This window comes from Microtus ochrogaster, chromosome 22, assembly GCF_000317375.1.
Source record: "Microtus ochrogaster isolate Prairie Vole_2 chromosome 22, MicOch1.0, whole genome shotgun sequence".
NCBI lineage: Eukaryota > Metazoa > Chordata > Mammalia > Rodentia > Cricetidae > Microtus > Microtus ochrogaster.
In genome coordinates, this window is record NC_022023.1 from 19,913,163 (window position 1) to 19,931,120 (window position 17,958).

Consider the following 17,958-nt stretch of genomic DNA (forward strand, 5'->3'; position numbering starts at 1 on the left):
AAAAAAAAAAAAAAGAGAATGTTTGAAACCCTTAAAGAGGAAATGAGAAATTCCCTCAAAGAAATGGAGGAAAAGACAAACAAAAAAATTGGAAGACATCAGCAAATCCCTTAAAGAAAATCAAGAAAAAGCAATCAAACACATGAAACAAACTATTGAACATTTGAAAAGTGGAAACAGACAATAAAAAAAAACAAACCACAAGCCGAGGGAATTATGGAAACAGAAATCATGGGGAAACAATTAGGAACCACAAACGCAAGCACAAACAGTAAAATACAAGAGATGGAAAAGAATCTCAAGTGCTGAGCAAACAATAGAGGAAATAGGCTCATCAAAGAAAACATTAAATCTAAAAAAAGCTTAACCCAAAATATGCAGGAAATATGGGACACCATGAAAAGGCCAAACCTAGGAATAATAGGTATAGAAGAAGAAGTTCAACTAAAAAGCACAGAAAAAATGTTTAACAAAATCATAGAAGAAATCTTTTCCAACCTAAAGAAAGATATACCTATGAAGATACAAGAAGCCTACAAAACACCAAACAGACTGGACGAAAAAAAAAGTCCCCTCACCACATAATAATCAAAACACTAAATATACAGAATAAAGAAAGAATATTAAGAGCTGCAAAGGAAAAAGGCCAAGTAACACATAAAGGCAGAATTACACCTGACTTTTCATTGAAGACAATGAAAGCTAGAAGGCCTTGGTCAAGCGTTATGCAGACATTAAGAGACCATGGATGCAAGACCAGAGTACTATACCCAGCAAAACTTTAAATCACCATAGAACAAAACAAGATATTCCATGACAAAACCAGATTCAACCAATACCTAGCCACAAACCCAGCCCTACACAAAATACTAGAAGGAAAACTCCAACCCAAGGGAGTTGACTACATCAGCAAAAAACACAGACAATTGATGGTCTCATAGCAGGAAATCCCAAAGAAGGAAAACCACAACATCACCAACAATGAAAACTAAATTAAAAGGAGATCGCAATCACTGGTCATTAATATTCCTTAATTTAAATGGACTCAAGTCACCTATAAAAGAGGCACAGGGTAACAGATTGGATACAAAAACAGAATCCATCCTTCTTCTGCATACAAGAAACAAACCTCACCACCAAAGACAGACAGTAAAGGGTTGGGAAAAAAATATTTCAATCAAATGGACCTAAGAAACAAGCTTGTGTAGCTATCCTAATATCTAACAAAATAGACTTCAAACTAAAATGAATCAAAGGAAACATAGCAGGGCATTTCATATTAGTCACAGGAAAAATCCATCAAGAGGAAATCTCAATACTGAACATCTATGCCCTAAATACAAGGGCATGCTCATATGTAAAAGAAACACTTCTAAAGCTTAAATCATACATTAAACCCCACACACTAATAGTGGGAGACTTCAACACTCCATTCTCACCACTGGACAGGTCAGTAAGACAAAAAATGAACAGAGAAATAAGGGAACTAACAGATGTTATGACTCAAATAGACTTAGCAGGTTAGTATGGAATATAGAATATTCCATACAAACAAAAAAGAATATACCTTCTTCTCAGCACCTCATGGAACTATCTCAAAAACTGACCATATACTCGGTAACAAAACAAACCTAACAAATACAAAAAAAATTAGAATGACCCCAAGTATCTTATCAGATCACCATGGTTTAACACTGGAAGTCAACAGCAATACTAATTCCAGAAAGCCCACAAAGACATGAAAATTAAACAATGCTCACCTGAATCATCAATGGGTCAAGGGAGAAATTAAAGACTTCCTAAAATGTAATGAAAATGACCACACAACATACCCAAATTTATGGGACACAATGAAAGCAATGTTTAAAGGAAAGCTCATAGCACTAAATGCCTACATAAAGAAGTTGGAAAAAGCCCACACTAGTGAGTTAACAGAACACCTGAAAACGCTAGAACAAAAAGAAGCAAATTTTCCCAGGAGGGCTAGACAGCAGGAAATAATCAAATTGAAAGCTGAAATCAACAAAATACAAACAAAGAATCAATGAGACAAAGAGTTGGTTCTTCAAGAAAATTAACAAAATAGACAAACCTTTATCCAAATCAACCAAAAGGCAGAGAGAGAATATCCAAATAACAAAACCAGAAATGGAAAGGGGACACAACAACAGACACTAAGGAAATCCAGAGAATCATCAGGGCATATTTTGAAAACCTGTACTCTACAAAATTTGAAAACTTAAGGAAATGGACAACTTTCTGGATAAATATCACTTACCTAAATTAAATCAAGACCAGAGACCAGATAAGCAAATTAAACAGACCTATGACTGCTGAAGAAATAGAAACCAGTCATCAAAAGTCTCCCAACCCCCCCCCCCCGCAAAAAAAAAGCCCAGGACCAGGACCAGATGGTTTTAGCTCAAAATTCTAGAAGATTTTCAAAGAAGAACTAATACCAATACTCCTCAAATTCAAATTATTCCACAAAATAGAAACAGAAGGAATAATGCCAAACTCTTTTTATGAGGCTACAATTACCCTAATACCCAAACCACAGAAAGACATTACTAAGAAAGAGAATTATAGACCAATCTCACTCATGAACATTGATATAAAAATACTAAATAAAATACTGGCAAATTGAATCTAAGAACACATCAGAACCATCATGCATCATGATCAAGTCGGCTTCATCCCAGAGATACATCAACATATAAAAATCTGTCAATGTAATCCAACATATAAACAAACACAAAAATAAAAACCACATGATCATCTCAATAGATGCCAAAAAAGCTTTGGACAAAATACAACATCCCTTCATGATAAAGGTCCTGGAGAGAGCAGACATACTAGGAACATACCTAAACATAATAAAGGCAGAAGAGAAAGTGGGAAATACATTTGAATGCATTGGCACAGGGAACCACTTCCTAAATGTAACCCTAGCAGCACAGATACTGAAAGAAACAATTAATAAATGGGACCTCCTGAAACTGAAAAGCTTCTGTAAAGCAAAGGACATGGTCAACAAGACAAAATGACAGTCTACAGAATGAGAAAAGAGAGACATACATAGAACTAATCTACATGGGAAATAGAAAAAGACAAGATCTCCTGAGTAAATTGGGAGCATGGGGACCTTGGTAGAGGTTTGAAGGGGAGGGGAGCGGCAGAGAGGGATGTAACACAAGGGCCTGCTTGTCACCCTGGCCACCAAGCTAGCTTAGCCCTGAAACAATCACACAGAAAGTCTATATTAATGATAAACTGATTGGCCCATCAGCTCATGCTTCATATTAGCTCTTATAACTTATATTAACTCATTATTTTTATCTATGTTAGCCACATGGCTCTGTACCTTTTTCAGAATGGTAGGTCACAGCTTGCTTCTTCTGTGTCTGGACAGGAATGGGGAGGGAGCTTCCTTCTTTCCCAGAATACTCCTGTTCTCATTGCCCCACCTCTATTTTTTTGTCTGGTTGACCCGTCTATACTTCCTGCCTGGCCAATCAGCATTTATTTAAAACATGATTGCCAGAATACAAACAATTCGCCTGCACCACTTCCCCCTCTTTTTTTTAAACAAAGGAAAATATCCATAGTCCATTTTTTGGGAATGTGGGCGTAGTAGTCCAGGCTACTTCCTTCTGTAACATTAGAGCCTGCTCCTTGGGGTTTCTGTCCTGCCCAGTTCCTGCAGCTATTTAGCCCCAAAGAGATCACACAGAGGTCTCCATAAGATTATAAACTGATTGGCCCATTAGCTCAGGCTTCTTATTAGCTCTTGTAGCTTATATTAACCCATTATTCTTATCTATGTTAGCCACATGGCTCAGTATCTTTTACAGCAGGGCAGGTCACATCCTGCTTCTTCAGTGGTCTGGGCAGAACTCTGGGAAGAGCTTCCTTCTTCCCAGAATACTCCTATTCTCATTGCTCCACCTCTACTTCCTGTCTGGCTACCGGCCAATCGGTGTTTATTTAATATATAATTGACAGAATATAGACAATTCTCCCACACCAGAGGGGAGCAGAGAAAAATGTAGAGCTCAATAAAAATCAATTTAGAAAAAAGATAAATGATAGCGATGTCTCCAGGCATGCCTAGCTTGCCTTGTAAAGTTCTGTTGTTTTATAGTAGGCCCCAGACCTTCACACAACTGATGTTATGATAGAAGTACCTTTAGGCCATGGAACCCTTCACACAGGCAGCAACATCTGCCAGAACAAAGAAGTCCAGAGTGCTGGGGAAGTCTCTGAATGTACTAACCTTGCTTCTGCCTTCTTCAGTTCCACTTTTGGCTAACTGTTATGTCAACTGAAGTATGTCAACCCAGGACATGGTTTTGTGCTTTAAAACTTACTCTGAGAAAGGCTGAGGGCTACACTGGGATCTGAACACACTGGCCATCAAATAGACTTTCTATTGGTTTAAATCTGTGTCCAAGGAGTCTTCTCTGGTGGGTATCCCACAATAGTCTCTGTGCAACTAATTTTATCTTTTGAAATTATATCACGGAGCCAGGACCTCTGCCAGTCTGGGCATGAGTGAACCTGGGTCCTCCGAGGGAATAGGTAGGAACCAGAGAACTCGGCGGGGCCAGGTGTGAGCCTGGGACCTCAGAGAGAGTAGGCCTGAGCCAGGACCTCTGTGGGTTAGGGTGCACCCGAGCCTGGGACCTCCGAGGCAGTAGACCAGAACCAGAAACCTTTCCAGGTCCAACTCAAATCCAGGGACTTCTGCCTGGAATCCAGACCAGGATTTACAGATACAGGTCAAAGACAGTACCCTAGGCCAAAGTTTCCCTGAGGCGAGGAACTCCACTTGGGCAACAAATTCCACAAGAGTGGAACTGAACACACTCCTAGGACAGAAAGGGCAGGAGGAAACAAGTTCCACTGGGAGTAGAAGCCAGGAGCAAATCCAGTCCCGGGAGCCAACCCAGTCCTGGGACACTGGCAGACCAGGAATGAGCCAAACAACCTGATTTAGAGTCTGTGACCTCCACCAGAACTGGAGTGGGACTGAACCAGCTACCTAGGACAGAGAGAGAACAAGCTCCACCAGGAGCAGAAGCTAGGAGCAAATCCAGTCCTGGGACATGGGCAGAACAGGATTGAACCAGCGACCATATCCAGAGTCAACGATCTCCACCACTTGATATTGAATAAACAATTTAGAGAGCTCACCCAATCACAGCGTTCCCTAAGTTACCTGCAGTTCTTTGTCTAGGGTTGGAGCCCCATAGCCTTACCTTTTCCATGTTAGCATGTCTGTGAGTGCTGTCCTTGTTCAGGTCTTGTTTAGGCAGCCATGTTGATGAGACTTCATGGGTATAGCTTCTCTGACAATTCTAGGAGACACAGTATCACTGACACCCTCATCCTCTAGCTCTTAGAGCCTTCCCATCTCTGATTCTATGAAGACCCCAAGTTGTATAAATATATCCATTGGAGCTGGGCACCACCACACAATCTCTTCTCTGCATTTTGATCAGTTATGACTTTCTGTAATGGTCTACTGCAAAGAGAAGGTTCCTTGATAATGACTAAGAACTATACTTATCAGTGGGCATAAGAATAAATATTTAGAAGATACCTAGGGATTATGCTGGTTTAGTGGTAGTTATGGGTTCTCCTCCAAAATCCTTGACTTTTCTAGCCCCAGGTTGTTGTCTAGGTTTCCTGTACCAGGCATGATTTCCATCTTACCAAGTAGACCTTAAGATCAAGTAGAGAACTTATGGTTACTATCACGGTATATACGCCACTGTGCATCCTTAGGGTTAGCATGCCACACTGATCATTGTTATGGTTTATGGGAATAACACCTAAGTAGGACCACTGACTGCTTCCCTTTGTTGGGAAATCTGCATGCTTGGTATTTTCAGGTCAGATCTCCTAGCCCATGTCTTCTGGGTCCTGTGTCTGAAGTTAACAGTGTCTTCAGAAATACGGACTTACCTTCTGCCTCTAGAGGACAAACAAGGGGCAACAGCAACAACCTATAGTATCTGGGGAGTCTCTTAGAAAGCCTTGTCCAAAAACTCAAAAAGGATATTTTCATACATAGTGTTGGGGTGTCTTTCTGTTAGACTTTGGATTGGGGGCATTCTCAGAAATAAACGATGCTCTGAGTAGGCATTACCTGGGAGTCTGCCCCTGAAGATGCTTGTCTGGCTTAGTCATTAACACCATGATGAGATCAAAACTACAAAGGAACTGTCTCCCCAGAGCACAGTCCAAGTCGGGTCATCCACCCAGCTACTCCTAATATTTGCTGTGTGAAAGGCCTAGCCCAAGGCCACCCACAGATGGAGTGTGCCATTCAGTTAACTTTTTACCTCCTACATACTCTAGAGCCCGTGCAGCTGGGGCAGAATGGCACAGAAGTGACACAGCTGCACATCGCTCGGGGAGGGGAGGAGGCCAGGGGAAGCAACTAGAGTTGAAGGTGATGGTCGCTTTGACAAGGAACCATCAGCAGGCCCCGCCTTATGCAGGTGTTATGTGGGTGGTAGTCAGAGCTGCACTGATTAGCGGAGTAACTGCCATGCTATGCTCAGAGGACAGGGGTTCCCAACAACATAGATAGGCAAGTGTTCCTAGCACAGGCCCTGAACCCAGATTGGTGCAACTGGACAGGGTAGGGGACTCCAAGGACCCAGGTACCCAGGTAGGATTTAAAAAGTGAAAAGGGCTCCTGGGCAGACAGTCTCTTTTAGCCATGAAGTGGGGCTACCACCTAAGTTGGATGCCTCTTGGAGTACACAACCTTAATTCCCATTGGCCCAGAGCTCAGGAATCCTCTGCCACCCAATGTGAGTTTTTTTGCTCTCCCATCTCTCCAGAGCCTCCAAGTAAACATGCTGGGGAGGGTAAGAGGCCATGGTCCACGATCTACTCGTTACCAACCTGTGACCCTGTGTGCTGAGTTCCCTAAGCTAGTTCCCAGGCAGACAAAGAGAAGGCAATTGCCAACTCCATCCTGTGATGCTGGGACTCAGGGGACGTTAAAGTACAGGACAAGCAGGAAGTTGGACCATTATTGAAACCAACCCCTGTCTGTGGTTTGTGGAAATGATCACAGAACCCCAGGGCCTATTCTAGAAATAAGATTATACCCTCCTAAAAGACCAGCTGAGAAACTGAATAAGAAATAAAATGCCAAGGCTCCAGGCACATAGAAGGACCCCAGAAGTTACTGGTAATGGTAACAATTCCCAGATACTTATAGCCCTTACTCCAATTCTACCTATTTTTGGGCCCTGCCTGGGCTGAGTCCAGACCTGTGGCCTTCTCCCACACTGCTTGCCTTCCCAGTCACCTCTAGGCCCAATGACCTGCTCTTGTCTCTCCCATTCACTCTACATTCCCCAACATGAGACTGCTGCCCTGCACTTGGCAGCAGCATCACCCATGTGTGGTGTCTTGATCTTTTCGTGGTGATGACTTTGTGTCTGGTGAGGTATCTGGGACTTTGGAAGCCGTAAACACTCCCTGCCTGACCTCCTAAGGCTTCTGCAAGCTAAAGGAGAAGCCTGGGGATGGCTCCAGCAGCTGAAAATGACCTTCGCGTGGAAGCAAGCTGATGGAGGAGACCGGGGATGACTAGCTCTGACTCTAGAAGCGGAAAATGACCTCCAGAGGGAAGCTACAAGGTCTTCACAGAAGCTCTGTGGCTTGGTGTCTGCCAAAGAGATACCCATCACTGAGCAATGCTAAGCTAGACTTGCGCTCTAGGTGACCGCAACAGCCAGCGGAGGAAGCTAGCCCCCCCGTTACTCTGAGCAAGCAAGACAGGAATCACACCCGTTCTCTTTTGCTTCTTCCCATAACATCCGGCACCGCCCAGCTGACTTCTTACAAACTTCACAATCAGTTACTCTATGATCTTTCCTACACGCAGCACTGGTGTCGGATGGAGGGTTTAAACACTTAAATTGAGGCTGCGGTACCTCTCTTTGCTAACAAATACAGGTAAACCCCATTGTGGCCCTTCCACATCATTTTGGCTCATCAAAAATAGCCCACCTCCAGGAAGGTGAAGCTTGCTGATAGATAATCTAGTCCACTGAGCCTAACTATAGCAAGAAATTCTGAGGCAATTACCAAGGGGAGAGACGCTCTGAAGACCAAATACTCAGGCAACAGCGCAGGTAGCGGTTCACAGCAACGGCCTTAAATGCTCACGCTATTTGGTTCCCACCAAGAATAGAAAAGAGAGCGATCTCACAAATCATATGCTGTGTATTTCACACTGAGTCCACACAAAGGCTCCCTGAATTCTCAGATAAAAGTCACAAGAATTCTACTGCAGCAGAGCTAGAGGCAAGTGCTGGCTCCCACATGTGACTGGGAGCAGCTTGCGGGCTTCGTGGGGCAGATTCTGTGCCTCTGGAGAGCAGATGGAGAAGTCCCCGACTCTTCCTGCAGTCTTCCTATCGACTGAGCCAAAGTCCCCTTTGCTGATGCCCACCCCCTCTCACAGAGCTCACAATACCAGGGAGCCGACCAATCTCAAAATCACTTTGCTAGTCAAAGTCTCACCAGCAAGCGTAGGGTACCTGTGCACCTGCCTCTGGACATTTCTCTTCTGGTTACTTCCCAATTCCATTCAAAAGGTCCCCAGACCCAGCATCTTGCTGAAAAAAAAAGAAAAAAGAAAAGCAAGCAAGGTACATATCATAAACCTAAGACTTCAGTAGAGGGTCTCACAACCTTAGAAAGTACCATTTTGAGCAATGCCCCAAGCTACCCCTCTTCCTAAGTGTCAGCACTTATGGTAGAAAAGGCAGGCAGTTGGGAAACAGGCTTGGGAGTCATGGACCATCTCCTCTACTAGACTTATTGCCTTAGCAGCAATCCAAACCAAAAGGGGCCTGCTGGATTGAGGGTACCTCCTTCCTCCTCGGGCTGGCTCATCCGTGGACGTCAAGAGGAACGAGACTGGTAGGGAAACGCTTGGCTACAGAGACGACGACGAGCGTACTGTCGGAAGAGTCAAGTAGACCACACCCTTGAAGTTCTTGGTGATACCCAACACTGCATGTTCTGGTGAGTGAGCCACCCTCTCTGGCTTTTATCCACTAAGGGGTTAATCCAGCCTGGACATCCATAGAAATTTGGGGATGGTTTTCTGTTTGTTGAGACAAAGTCTTGCTCTGGATCCCAGACTGGCCTCTGCAGCCCCGGGATGACAGGCATGTGCCATCGCACCCTGGATGTCACAGAAATCTTATGCAAAACCAGGGATGAGGCAAGGACAGGACCACAGATTACACAGGGTGGGCTCTCCATCCTCTGGACACCTCAAGGGTCTCCAGTGAGGGCGCAACACTTCCCAACCTGAACCAGCTTCTTGAACAAGAGTGCACGAAGGGTGCATGCATGTGTGTGTATGTGTATGTGTGTGTTGTATGTATGTGTGTGTGTGTGTGTGTGTGTGTGTGTGTGTGTGAGAGAGAGAGAGAGAGAGAGAGAGAGAGAGAGAGAGAGAGAGAGAGTGTGTGTGTGTGTGTGTGTGAGTGAGTTTCCCCAGCCCCATTCCATTCATAGGCCTTTTCCTAAATCACCAGGACACACACAGCCCCAGAAACCCCAACTCATCCCTACCCACAACCTGTGTTCACATTTCTGACCACAGAGTCATTTCACCAGCTCCACCGAAAAACACCCAAACCCAACACACTCATGACTCAGTCTGATGATTCTTGTTTTAGGATCTTTATTTAAGTGCCTGTGGTGTTGAAGTTTCATCAAGGATTTGTAAGGTCACCGTCCTGCTATTCTTGCCAGAGTCAGCCATGAGGGACTGGCAGCCGGATCCATGGTGTTCACTCATAAGGCAGGAGAATCCAGCTTCTCTAGGTGGTCACCGATAGTCCCGGGACACCTGAATGGGAGGTGACAGTCCCAGCTCCAAGGCTGAGAGGGCAGGGCACACAGCTTGAAGATGGCCAGTGTCCTAGGATCGCCTCTGTGCTGTGACTACACAGTGAGGAAAGCAAGCCACCTGCTCTGCTTCAAGCCCCACCCCTCTGACTAGCAGGGCAGGAGGGTGAGAGAAACCAACTGAGAAGCAGAGATTAAGGGAGCCCAGAAGAACAGGCCACTCCGTGATGGGTTAGGATTGCAAAGCACCCATGCCCAGCCAGGCTCCAGAGCCAAGGTGGCTCTCTCTACCTACTTCCACCACCACAGCTCCAGCCAGGGACTGGAGAGTCTGATGGTGGGGTGGAGCTGGCCATGGTAGGGGATTTTGCCCAAAGCAATGGAGCAGGGCATCAAACAGACAAGTACACAAACTCAAGAACCAAGACAGAAAGGAAACAAGGCAATAACAGCAGTCATACTTTCCAGACATACTACACTCCCGGGGTCCCAAAGGCACTGCTATGAGATTTGCACAGCATCCGAGCTACAGCAATATGGGAGAAGACCAAGTGGGAGACCTCCGTTAACCTGAGCAGTTAGTCCGGGACCTGTTTCCTCCGGGCATCTCTGGGTACCCAGCTCCCAGGCTAGGTGCAGTGGGCCCAGGAGAGCTTCTAGTCTAGTCTAGTGCAACCTAGCCTGGACGGGCTGCCAACAGAGTCCCTGACAGTGTCCCTTTTTTCTTCTTTTTTCAGCCAACCAAAGTATCATTCATTTAAATTACCACAGTGATTTCTTCTTAGCATTATATTCCTAAGACAAACATCACAACACTGAGGCAGAAGAGAGAAACGTTTTTACAACACACACACACACACACACACACACACACACACACACACTCATGTGGTCTGATCCCTGAAAATTTGAAATTTGTGTAGTGGCCATTCCTATTTATGCTGAACCTCTTGGAAGGGGTGGAGTGGAGTTGGGTGGGGAGCTTGTATGTTCACTCTGAAATGTCACATAGCTGTCCCCCAAATAAAACCAGACCTGATGGTGACGGAAAGATCTGGAATAACGAAATGCCAGGCTTCTCATAGGTACATCTGAAGGCCCTTCCGGCTTTTGAGGGTGTGTGTATGTGTGCTGTGTGTTGGTGAACATGTGTATAGGGGCCAGAAATGAACCTTGGGCATTGTTCCTCTGGAGTCACCCACAGTGTCTGGGACCAGGTGTCGTCACCGGAACTCACTCACAAGGTTAGGTTGGCTGAGCAGTCAACCCCAGGCCTTCACCTCTTTGCCCTATACTGGATTAGAGGTGTGGGCCCTCATGCTAGTTCTGTTTTATGTGAGCTCCAGGGACAAAACTTGTATCCCCTGCTTCTAAGGTAATCAGGCTATGAACTAAGGTATCTTCCCAGCTTTTTAAAATTATTGATCCTCCTAATTGTAGCTTTACTGTTATCCATAGTTGTTCTAGAAAGATTCTTAGAAATCAATATTCCCATCTTCGCCTCTTAGGAAGGTGGAAAACCCCTCAAGGAAGGAGTGCAAAGAGCATCTCAAAGGGGCATCCAAGGGTGGCTGAGGTGACTCTCATCTGGCGATTGGGGACAAGCTTGTTGGTGACGTTCCAAGTAGATGCTGGACACACAGAGTGGAGTCAGAGTTTCATAAGTAACATTGGTTTCGGTTTCAACACCTCAGGTGAGAGCCGGTGCCCAGACCTTCATATCTCAGGCTGCAGTTGACCAACGTCCCCCAGGATGCTGACATGCCCGAAAATCTTTACCTGAAAGAAAAGGAAGAAGAATCACCACTTGGGCAGAGCACTTGAAACCATCTGACTCTTCCTCCACCCCATGGGCCACACGGTCACACTCTCTGTCCCTTTTCCTATTCCTGCCGTCTGCGTGGTCATCTTCATCATTATCGTCACCATCGTCCTCTGCAGCCCTTGGTGCACTCAACCATGTGGCTTCTTCACATGCTGTCTGGAAGGCACATTCCATTCTCCAATGTCACTCTGACCTTCAGATCTCACACAGGACGCCCAGGGACCCTCCTTCCACACACAGCCTCCACACCCGTTAGAACACAAGCTGCTTTTTCCTTAAATCCCTCTTTCTCGCCCTCCCACAGGTGTTCAGGTAAAGCATTTCTTTAAAATTTACCCAAGAGTAACTGCCTTAAAGCTTGTATATTCTGCAGTTTCTGTGTCCGCTATGAATCCTGCTGTCATGACAGAAAAGCGGCCAGAGACGGTACAGAATGTCTGGTGATGGCTGTGTGCCGATAAAACTTTATTTATGGGCAATGAAATCTGAATTACACTCAACTTTGATATATCCTGAAATATTATTCTCCTTTTGATTCTTTTTCAAACACGGAAATGTAAAAATCAGAGCTGGGCACGTTGGCACAGAGCTGCAATCCTAGCCATTGGGAGGCAGGGGGGAAAGATACGCATTTGAGAAAAACCCTGAGCAGCCCAGTGAGACCTGGGTGCACACAGGACAGAAAGTAGAACTCATGCTTGGCTTGGGAGCACTTGTGAGAGTCTGGACTCCATGATGCCTCCCCTCAGCCCGCTGAGTTAGAAGGATTGGCACTGTCAGAAGGCAGCAGAACTTTTCAGAGCTGAGGCCTCCAGGTCACTGGGGACACGGGGCAGGAATTCCGGGATTCCAATCTCTCCCTTTCGTTCCCTGGCTCACGATGTGGTGAGTGGTTTTGTTCCCCCACACCCACCCGGACGTGCTGCCTCACCATGGGGCAAACCAACCATGGACTGAAACCTCCAGCTCTGGGAGCCAAAATAAGCCTTCGGGTTGATGTCTCAGGCATTCTGTCACAGTAACTGAGACCCAGTGAATGCAGAAGGCATTTGGCGCTCTGGCCGTAGTTAGATGAGCTGGGTCTATAGAAGTATATGAGCATCTGGCTCCGGCTCAGACTGGGTGTTTGGAGCCATGTGTCAGCCTGCCCGTCTTCCTGCTCCAACTCTAACACAGTGCAGACCACAGCAGGGGGACAAGCAATGCTTTTGCCACGAGTGAAAGCTCACAAGCTGCGCCACAGGAGCTTAGGAAGGGAAAGCAGACCCATTAGACCCGATTCCTCCATCAGCGCTGGATTACGGGCCTTGCGTAATCATCCATGACAAACAAAAGCGTAATAGAATTTAAGGACTGGCGATGGCTTCAGAGACCAAACCAAAAATCAGGCCAGGGCACAGAGTACTCTCCATAGCTACATCAAAACAAATCATGGGTTCACTGAACAACATGTGGCACTGTCGCCTGCCTGGGCGCTCATCTCACGGGGGTCCCAGAAGCACCTGCATGGATAGCTCTGGCAGGCCCTGTGCCTTCCTCCCATGAGTTCCTCACGGCCAACCCCCATACCTGAACACTCATCAGCCACACAGACACAGGAGGGCTGCAGAGCAAAGGAGAACCCCAGTTTTCATGACAGTCTCCTCGCCATAAGCACCTCTCACAGAAGAATTAAAACCTTGGGACAGGAGGCGGGCAGAGGAGCCTCCAGACCCTAACCTTTCCCAAGTTCCTTAGGAAGAAAAAGCAGCCAGAAGACGTTGCCATGGGAAAGGTATTAATACCTTCATGTAAGAAGTACTTAGTCTAGACCTCAACCTGGGATGGGAGCAGAGCTGGGGGGAGGGGGGGTCAGACCTACCTGCCCTCTCTGGAGGATAGAGTAGGCACAGTCTCCTACACCATGGTCATGTCACTAGTAGCTAATATTCCTATAGGAAGCTCTAGCCACAAAAGTGAGGCAAGCAAGCCTGCTTAGAATGCTGGTCCACACCCTGGAGGAGCCATGCTGTTTCCACACACAGAAAGCCCAACTCAGCAGGAAGCAGGGCTGGCAGGGACAGCAGCAGTCTGGTACCTTGGGTGGGTTTTACCCAGCAGCTAGGTACCTTGAGCTGTGCTCAACCCAGCTGCCAGGCTCCCTGACACACAACCAGCAGCGCGCACGCGTGCCTGTCCCCCGGGGATACCTAGGCGGTGTAACAGAAGTCTTCCAAAATAAACTAGGGATTCGCAAAGACCCAAAACACTGCAACAGTGCACCAGGCCAACCAAGCACAAACACAAGTGAAATCCAAATGCCTCCTGGAGTATGGAACCATTCCAAAACTCCAGGCGTTTTGTCCTCCAAGTGGTATTTTTCCCAAATCAAAGCATCCCAGCAGTATGGAACAAACAAAGAAGGGGTGGAGCTAGCATGCATGAGACCCTAGGATTGATACCCAGGACTGGGGCTGGGGGTGCTGTCCACAGACACCTCCCTGACCTCTGACCTCTTCTCCCCATGACTGGAAACTTGGGGAGAACAAGCCTGGCTGTTCCAACCGGGCTCCAAGTCACAAGATACGATCAGAAAGTTGCATATACGGTAAGACACATAGGACCCACCTCACTGCCATGGTGCCAAGCACATGACACTCCTCTCTCCACTCCATCACAAAACAACCCAAAAGCCATGGCTCATTCACATCTGATTTCAATGTGTGTGCTTCCTGGAGAGAAGCAGAAACATTTGGTGGACAGGAAAAACAAGTCCCTATGAATAGGTCAGCAGTGTGCCGACAAGTCCTCAAAACGCTGCATGAAGCAGAAAGGTGACCTTAAAGAGCTTCATTCTTTCATACTTACTGACGTGAAAAGCTGTTCACAATAGGCTACTCGGGGGGAAGGGGCCCCAAGTCAGCCTTTGTAACATGGGTCTATTTCAAAAGAAAAAGAAAGCCCCACAGACATGTACTTACACACACTCTAGTGGCTACTGCTAAGTAGTGAGATGACAGCGAATCCATTTCCCCCACTTCTCAGCTGTAGTTCCCATAAACCTGGACATGAGGAAAAGCTACTTAGCCTCCCAGCTGTCAGTCTTCTCTGGCCTGGCATGTCCATGGGGGAGCTCCCCCGAAGGTCAGTTCTTCAGGACACAAAGAGAGGCAGGGCAGGGCCTGGCAACAGTCCTGGATGTCTGTCTACAGGAGGCTCTGCTACAGGCTGCCACAGAAAAAAATGCCGATTCCAGCTGGGAAGTCTGACAATAACTGAATGGGTTTCATATTCAGTGAAAGCAGCAGCAGAATAGAATTCACGCAAAGAAAGCTGAAGGTTGGTATACTGGCTGGTTTTGTGCGTCAACTTGACACAAGCTTGAGCCCTCAGAGACGGAGCCTCAGTGAAGGAAATGCCTCCATGAGATAGACTGTAAGGCTTTTCTCATTTAGTGAACAATGTGGGAGGGCCCAGCCCATGGTAGGTGATGCTATCCCTGGGCTGGTAGTCCTAGGTTTTATAAGAAAGTAGGCTGAGCAAGTCAGAGGAAGCAAGCCAGTAAGCAGCACTCCTCCATGGCCTCTGCATCAGCTCCTGCCTCAAGGATCCTGCCCTGCTTGAGTTCCTGTCCTCACTTGCTGTGGGACAATGGTTTTGCCCTGTAAAGATTTGCTTCTTGTACTTGTTTAATAAACACTGATTGGCCAGTAGCCAGGCAGGAAGTAGAGGTGGGGCAACGAGAACTATGGGAAGAGGAAAGTTTCAGTCTGCAGTTCTGACCCAGATGCAGAGTATGCAAGACGTGACTGCCTCGCAGAAAAGGGTACCAAGCCACATGGCTATCAAAGACAAGAATTATGGGCTAATATAAGTTATAAGAGTTAATAAGAGGCCTGAGATACTAGACCAATCAGTTTATAATTAATGTAAACCTCTGTGTGATTTCTTTGGGACTGAACAATTGCAGGAACCGGGCAGGACAGAAATCTCGGTCAACACTTACTTCCTTCAGTGGTAAACAGCAATATGGAAGTGTTAGCTGAAAAAACCCTTTCTTCCCCACCTTGCTTTTGGTCATGTGGTTTGTCAAAGCAACAGAGATCCTAGCTAAGATGGGAGGCAGACACCAGCTGAAAGTTGGTCATCAGAGAGGGTATATAGAAGCCCCAGGATGGTTCTACATGCAGAGAGATAAAATGAAGCTTCCTACAAGACTGAGAAAGGGGGGAAGTGAAAAATATTAAATATTAAATAATAATAATGAAAATGAGCCAGGCATGGTGGCACACACATTTAATCCCAGAATTCAGGAGGCAAAAGCAGGCAGATCTCTGTAAATTCGAGATTTACACTGTCTATACAGCCTGGTCTACATAGCGAGTTCCAGGCCAGCCAGGGCTACACAAAGATCCTGTCATTCAAAAAAGACAAAAAAAAAGACCATAGCAACTCATATTACACACATTTATAGGATTAAAGAAGAATATTGGGAACAACTATACAAAAACAGATCTGTAAACTTTAACAGACATGGACAAAATGCCCCCAAAACTACTTCTGATCAAAACTGACCCAAGAAGAAATAAAGACTGAATATTCTCTGAACTATTCAAGGAACTGATGTATGCCACTATCCTAAATATTGCACACAGGCTGTCTTGGGTGCAGCCGGTTTTTTGGCATGCTCTACTAAACACTTAGGAAACAAACGGTTCCAATCTGATTCAAACTTGTCTACAAAAGGAAAATAAGGAAACACACCCAACTCTCTTCATGAGGCCAGCATTAACGTGTACCAGAGCCAGACAAACAGACTAATAACAAAACGGAAAAGCAACAGGCCAGTCACCATTCCCTAGAGAGAAAGGAAGCCTTAGACAATGCAATGCACATAGAAAGTAACGCATGACCAAAGCTCTTAACTCCAGAATCCTGAATTGACTGGGGAGGAGAAAGATAATGAATATAGATAGATTCACCACCATAATGGGCTAAAGAAAAAGCTCAACAGAGCTAGAGAAAGGAATAAAATTCAAAGGTAACACACAGAGAAGAAAATCCCAATAGCAAACCTCGCTCATTGGTCAAATATTGAATGCATACTCCTTTAAGACCAGGAGTAAGATAACGAGGCTGCTACTATCACTCTTCATCTACAGCACAGGCAGAGAGAGAGAGAGAGAGAGAGAGAGAGAGAGAGAGAGCGCTGACTGTGCCTGGTATGGACTTTTGAAACCCCAAAGTCCACCCCCATCACACACCTCCTCCAACAAGACAACACTTCTGATCCTTCCCAAACAGTGCCACCAACTGAGGAATTCATGCACAAGTCTATGGGGGCTATTCTCATTCAGACCAAACAGATCCACATGACAGAATGAGAGAACTGGCTCCTGTAAACTGTCATACCACCTACAACATGTGTGCACACATGTTCATGCGTACACAGGCATGTACACGCATAGACACAAATAACTTTTAAATAAAATAAGGGTGTCAGAAATAAGGTCACAAATGTCGTGACCACATTTTATACAAGAACCTGTTTTTTCTCAGGAAATTTAGGATCAACCTACCCCTGGACCCAGCAATACCACTCTGGGGAATATACCCAAGAGAGGCCCTATCATACAACAAAAGTATATGCTCAACTATGTTCATAGCAGCATTGTTTGTAATAGCCAGAACCTGGAAACAACCTAGATGCCCTTCAATAGAAGAATGGATGAAGAAAGTATGGAATATATACATATTAGAGTACTACTCAGCAGTAAAAATCAATGACTTCTTGAACTTTGCATGCAAATAGACGGAAATAGAAAACACTATCCTGAGGTAAGCCAGACCCAAAAAGAGGAACATGGGATGTACTCACTCATATTTGGTTTCTAGCCATAAAGGACATTGAGCCTATAATTCGTGATCCTAGAGAAGATAAATAAGAAGGTGAACCCAAAGAAAAACATATAGGCATCCTCCTGGATATTAACCTTCATCAGGAGATGAAAGGAGACAGAGACAGAGACCCACTTTGGAGCACCGGACTGAAATCCCAAGGTCCAAATCAGGAGCAGAAGGAGAGGGAGCACAAGCAAGGAACTCAGGACCGCGAGGGGTACACCCACACACTGAGACAATGGGGATGTTCTATCGGGAACTCACCAAGGCCAGCTGGCCTGGGTCTGAAAAAGCATGGGATAAAACCGGACTCGCTGAACATAGCGGACAATGAGGACTGCTGAGAACTCAAG

General features: G+C 45.8%; 1 protein-coding gene across 1 annotated transcript in view; it reads right to left on the reverse strand.

Annotated features, from left to right (window-relative positions):
• Nucleotides 1–9,722: 9,722 nt before the first annotated feature.
• Fam174b (family with sequence similarity 174 member B) overlaps nucleotides 9,723–17,958 on the reverse strand; it is a 45,749-nt gene continuing 37,513 nt past the window's right edge. The window contains exon 3 of the mRNA XM_005357757.3: nucleotides 9,723–11,679. Coding sequence (XP_005357814.1) covers nucleotides 11,676–11,679 — 4 coding nt within the window. The 3' untranslated portion in view covers nucleotides 9,723–11,675. The remainder of the gene's footprint in view (nucleotides 11,680–17,958) is intronic.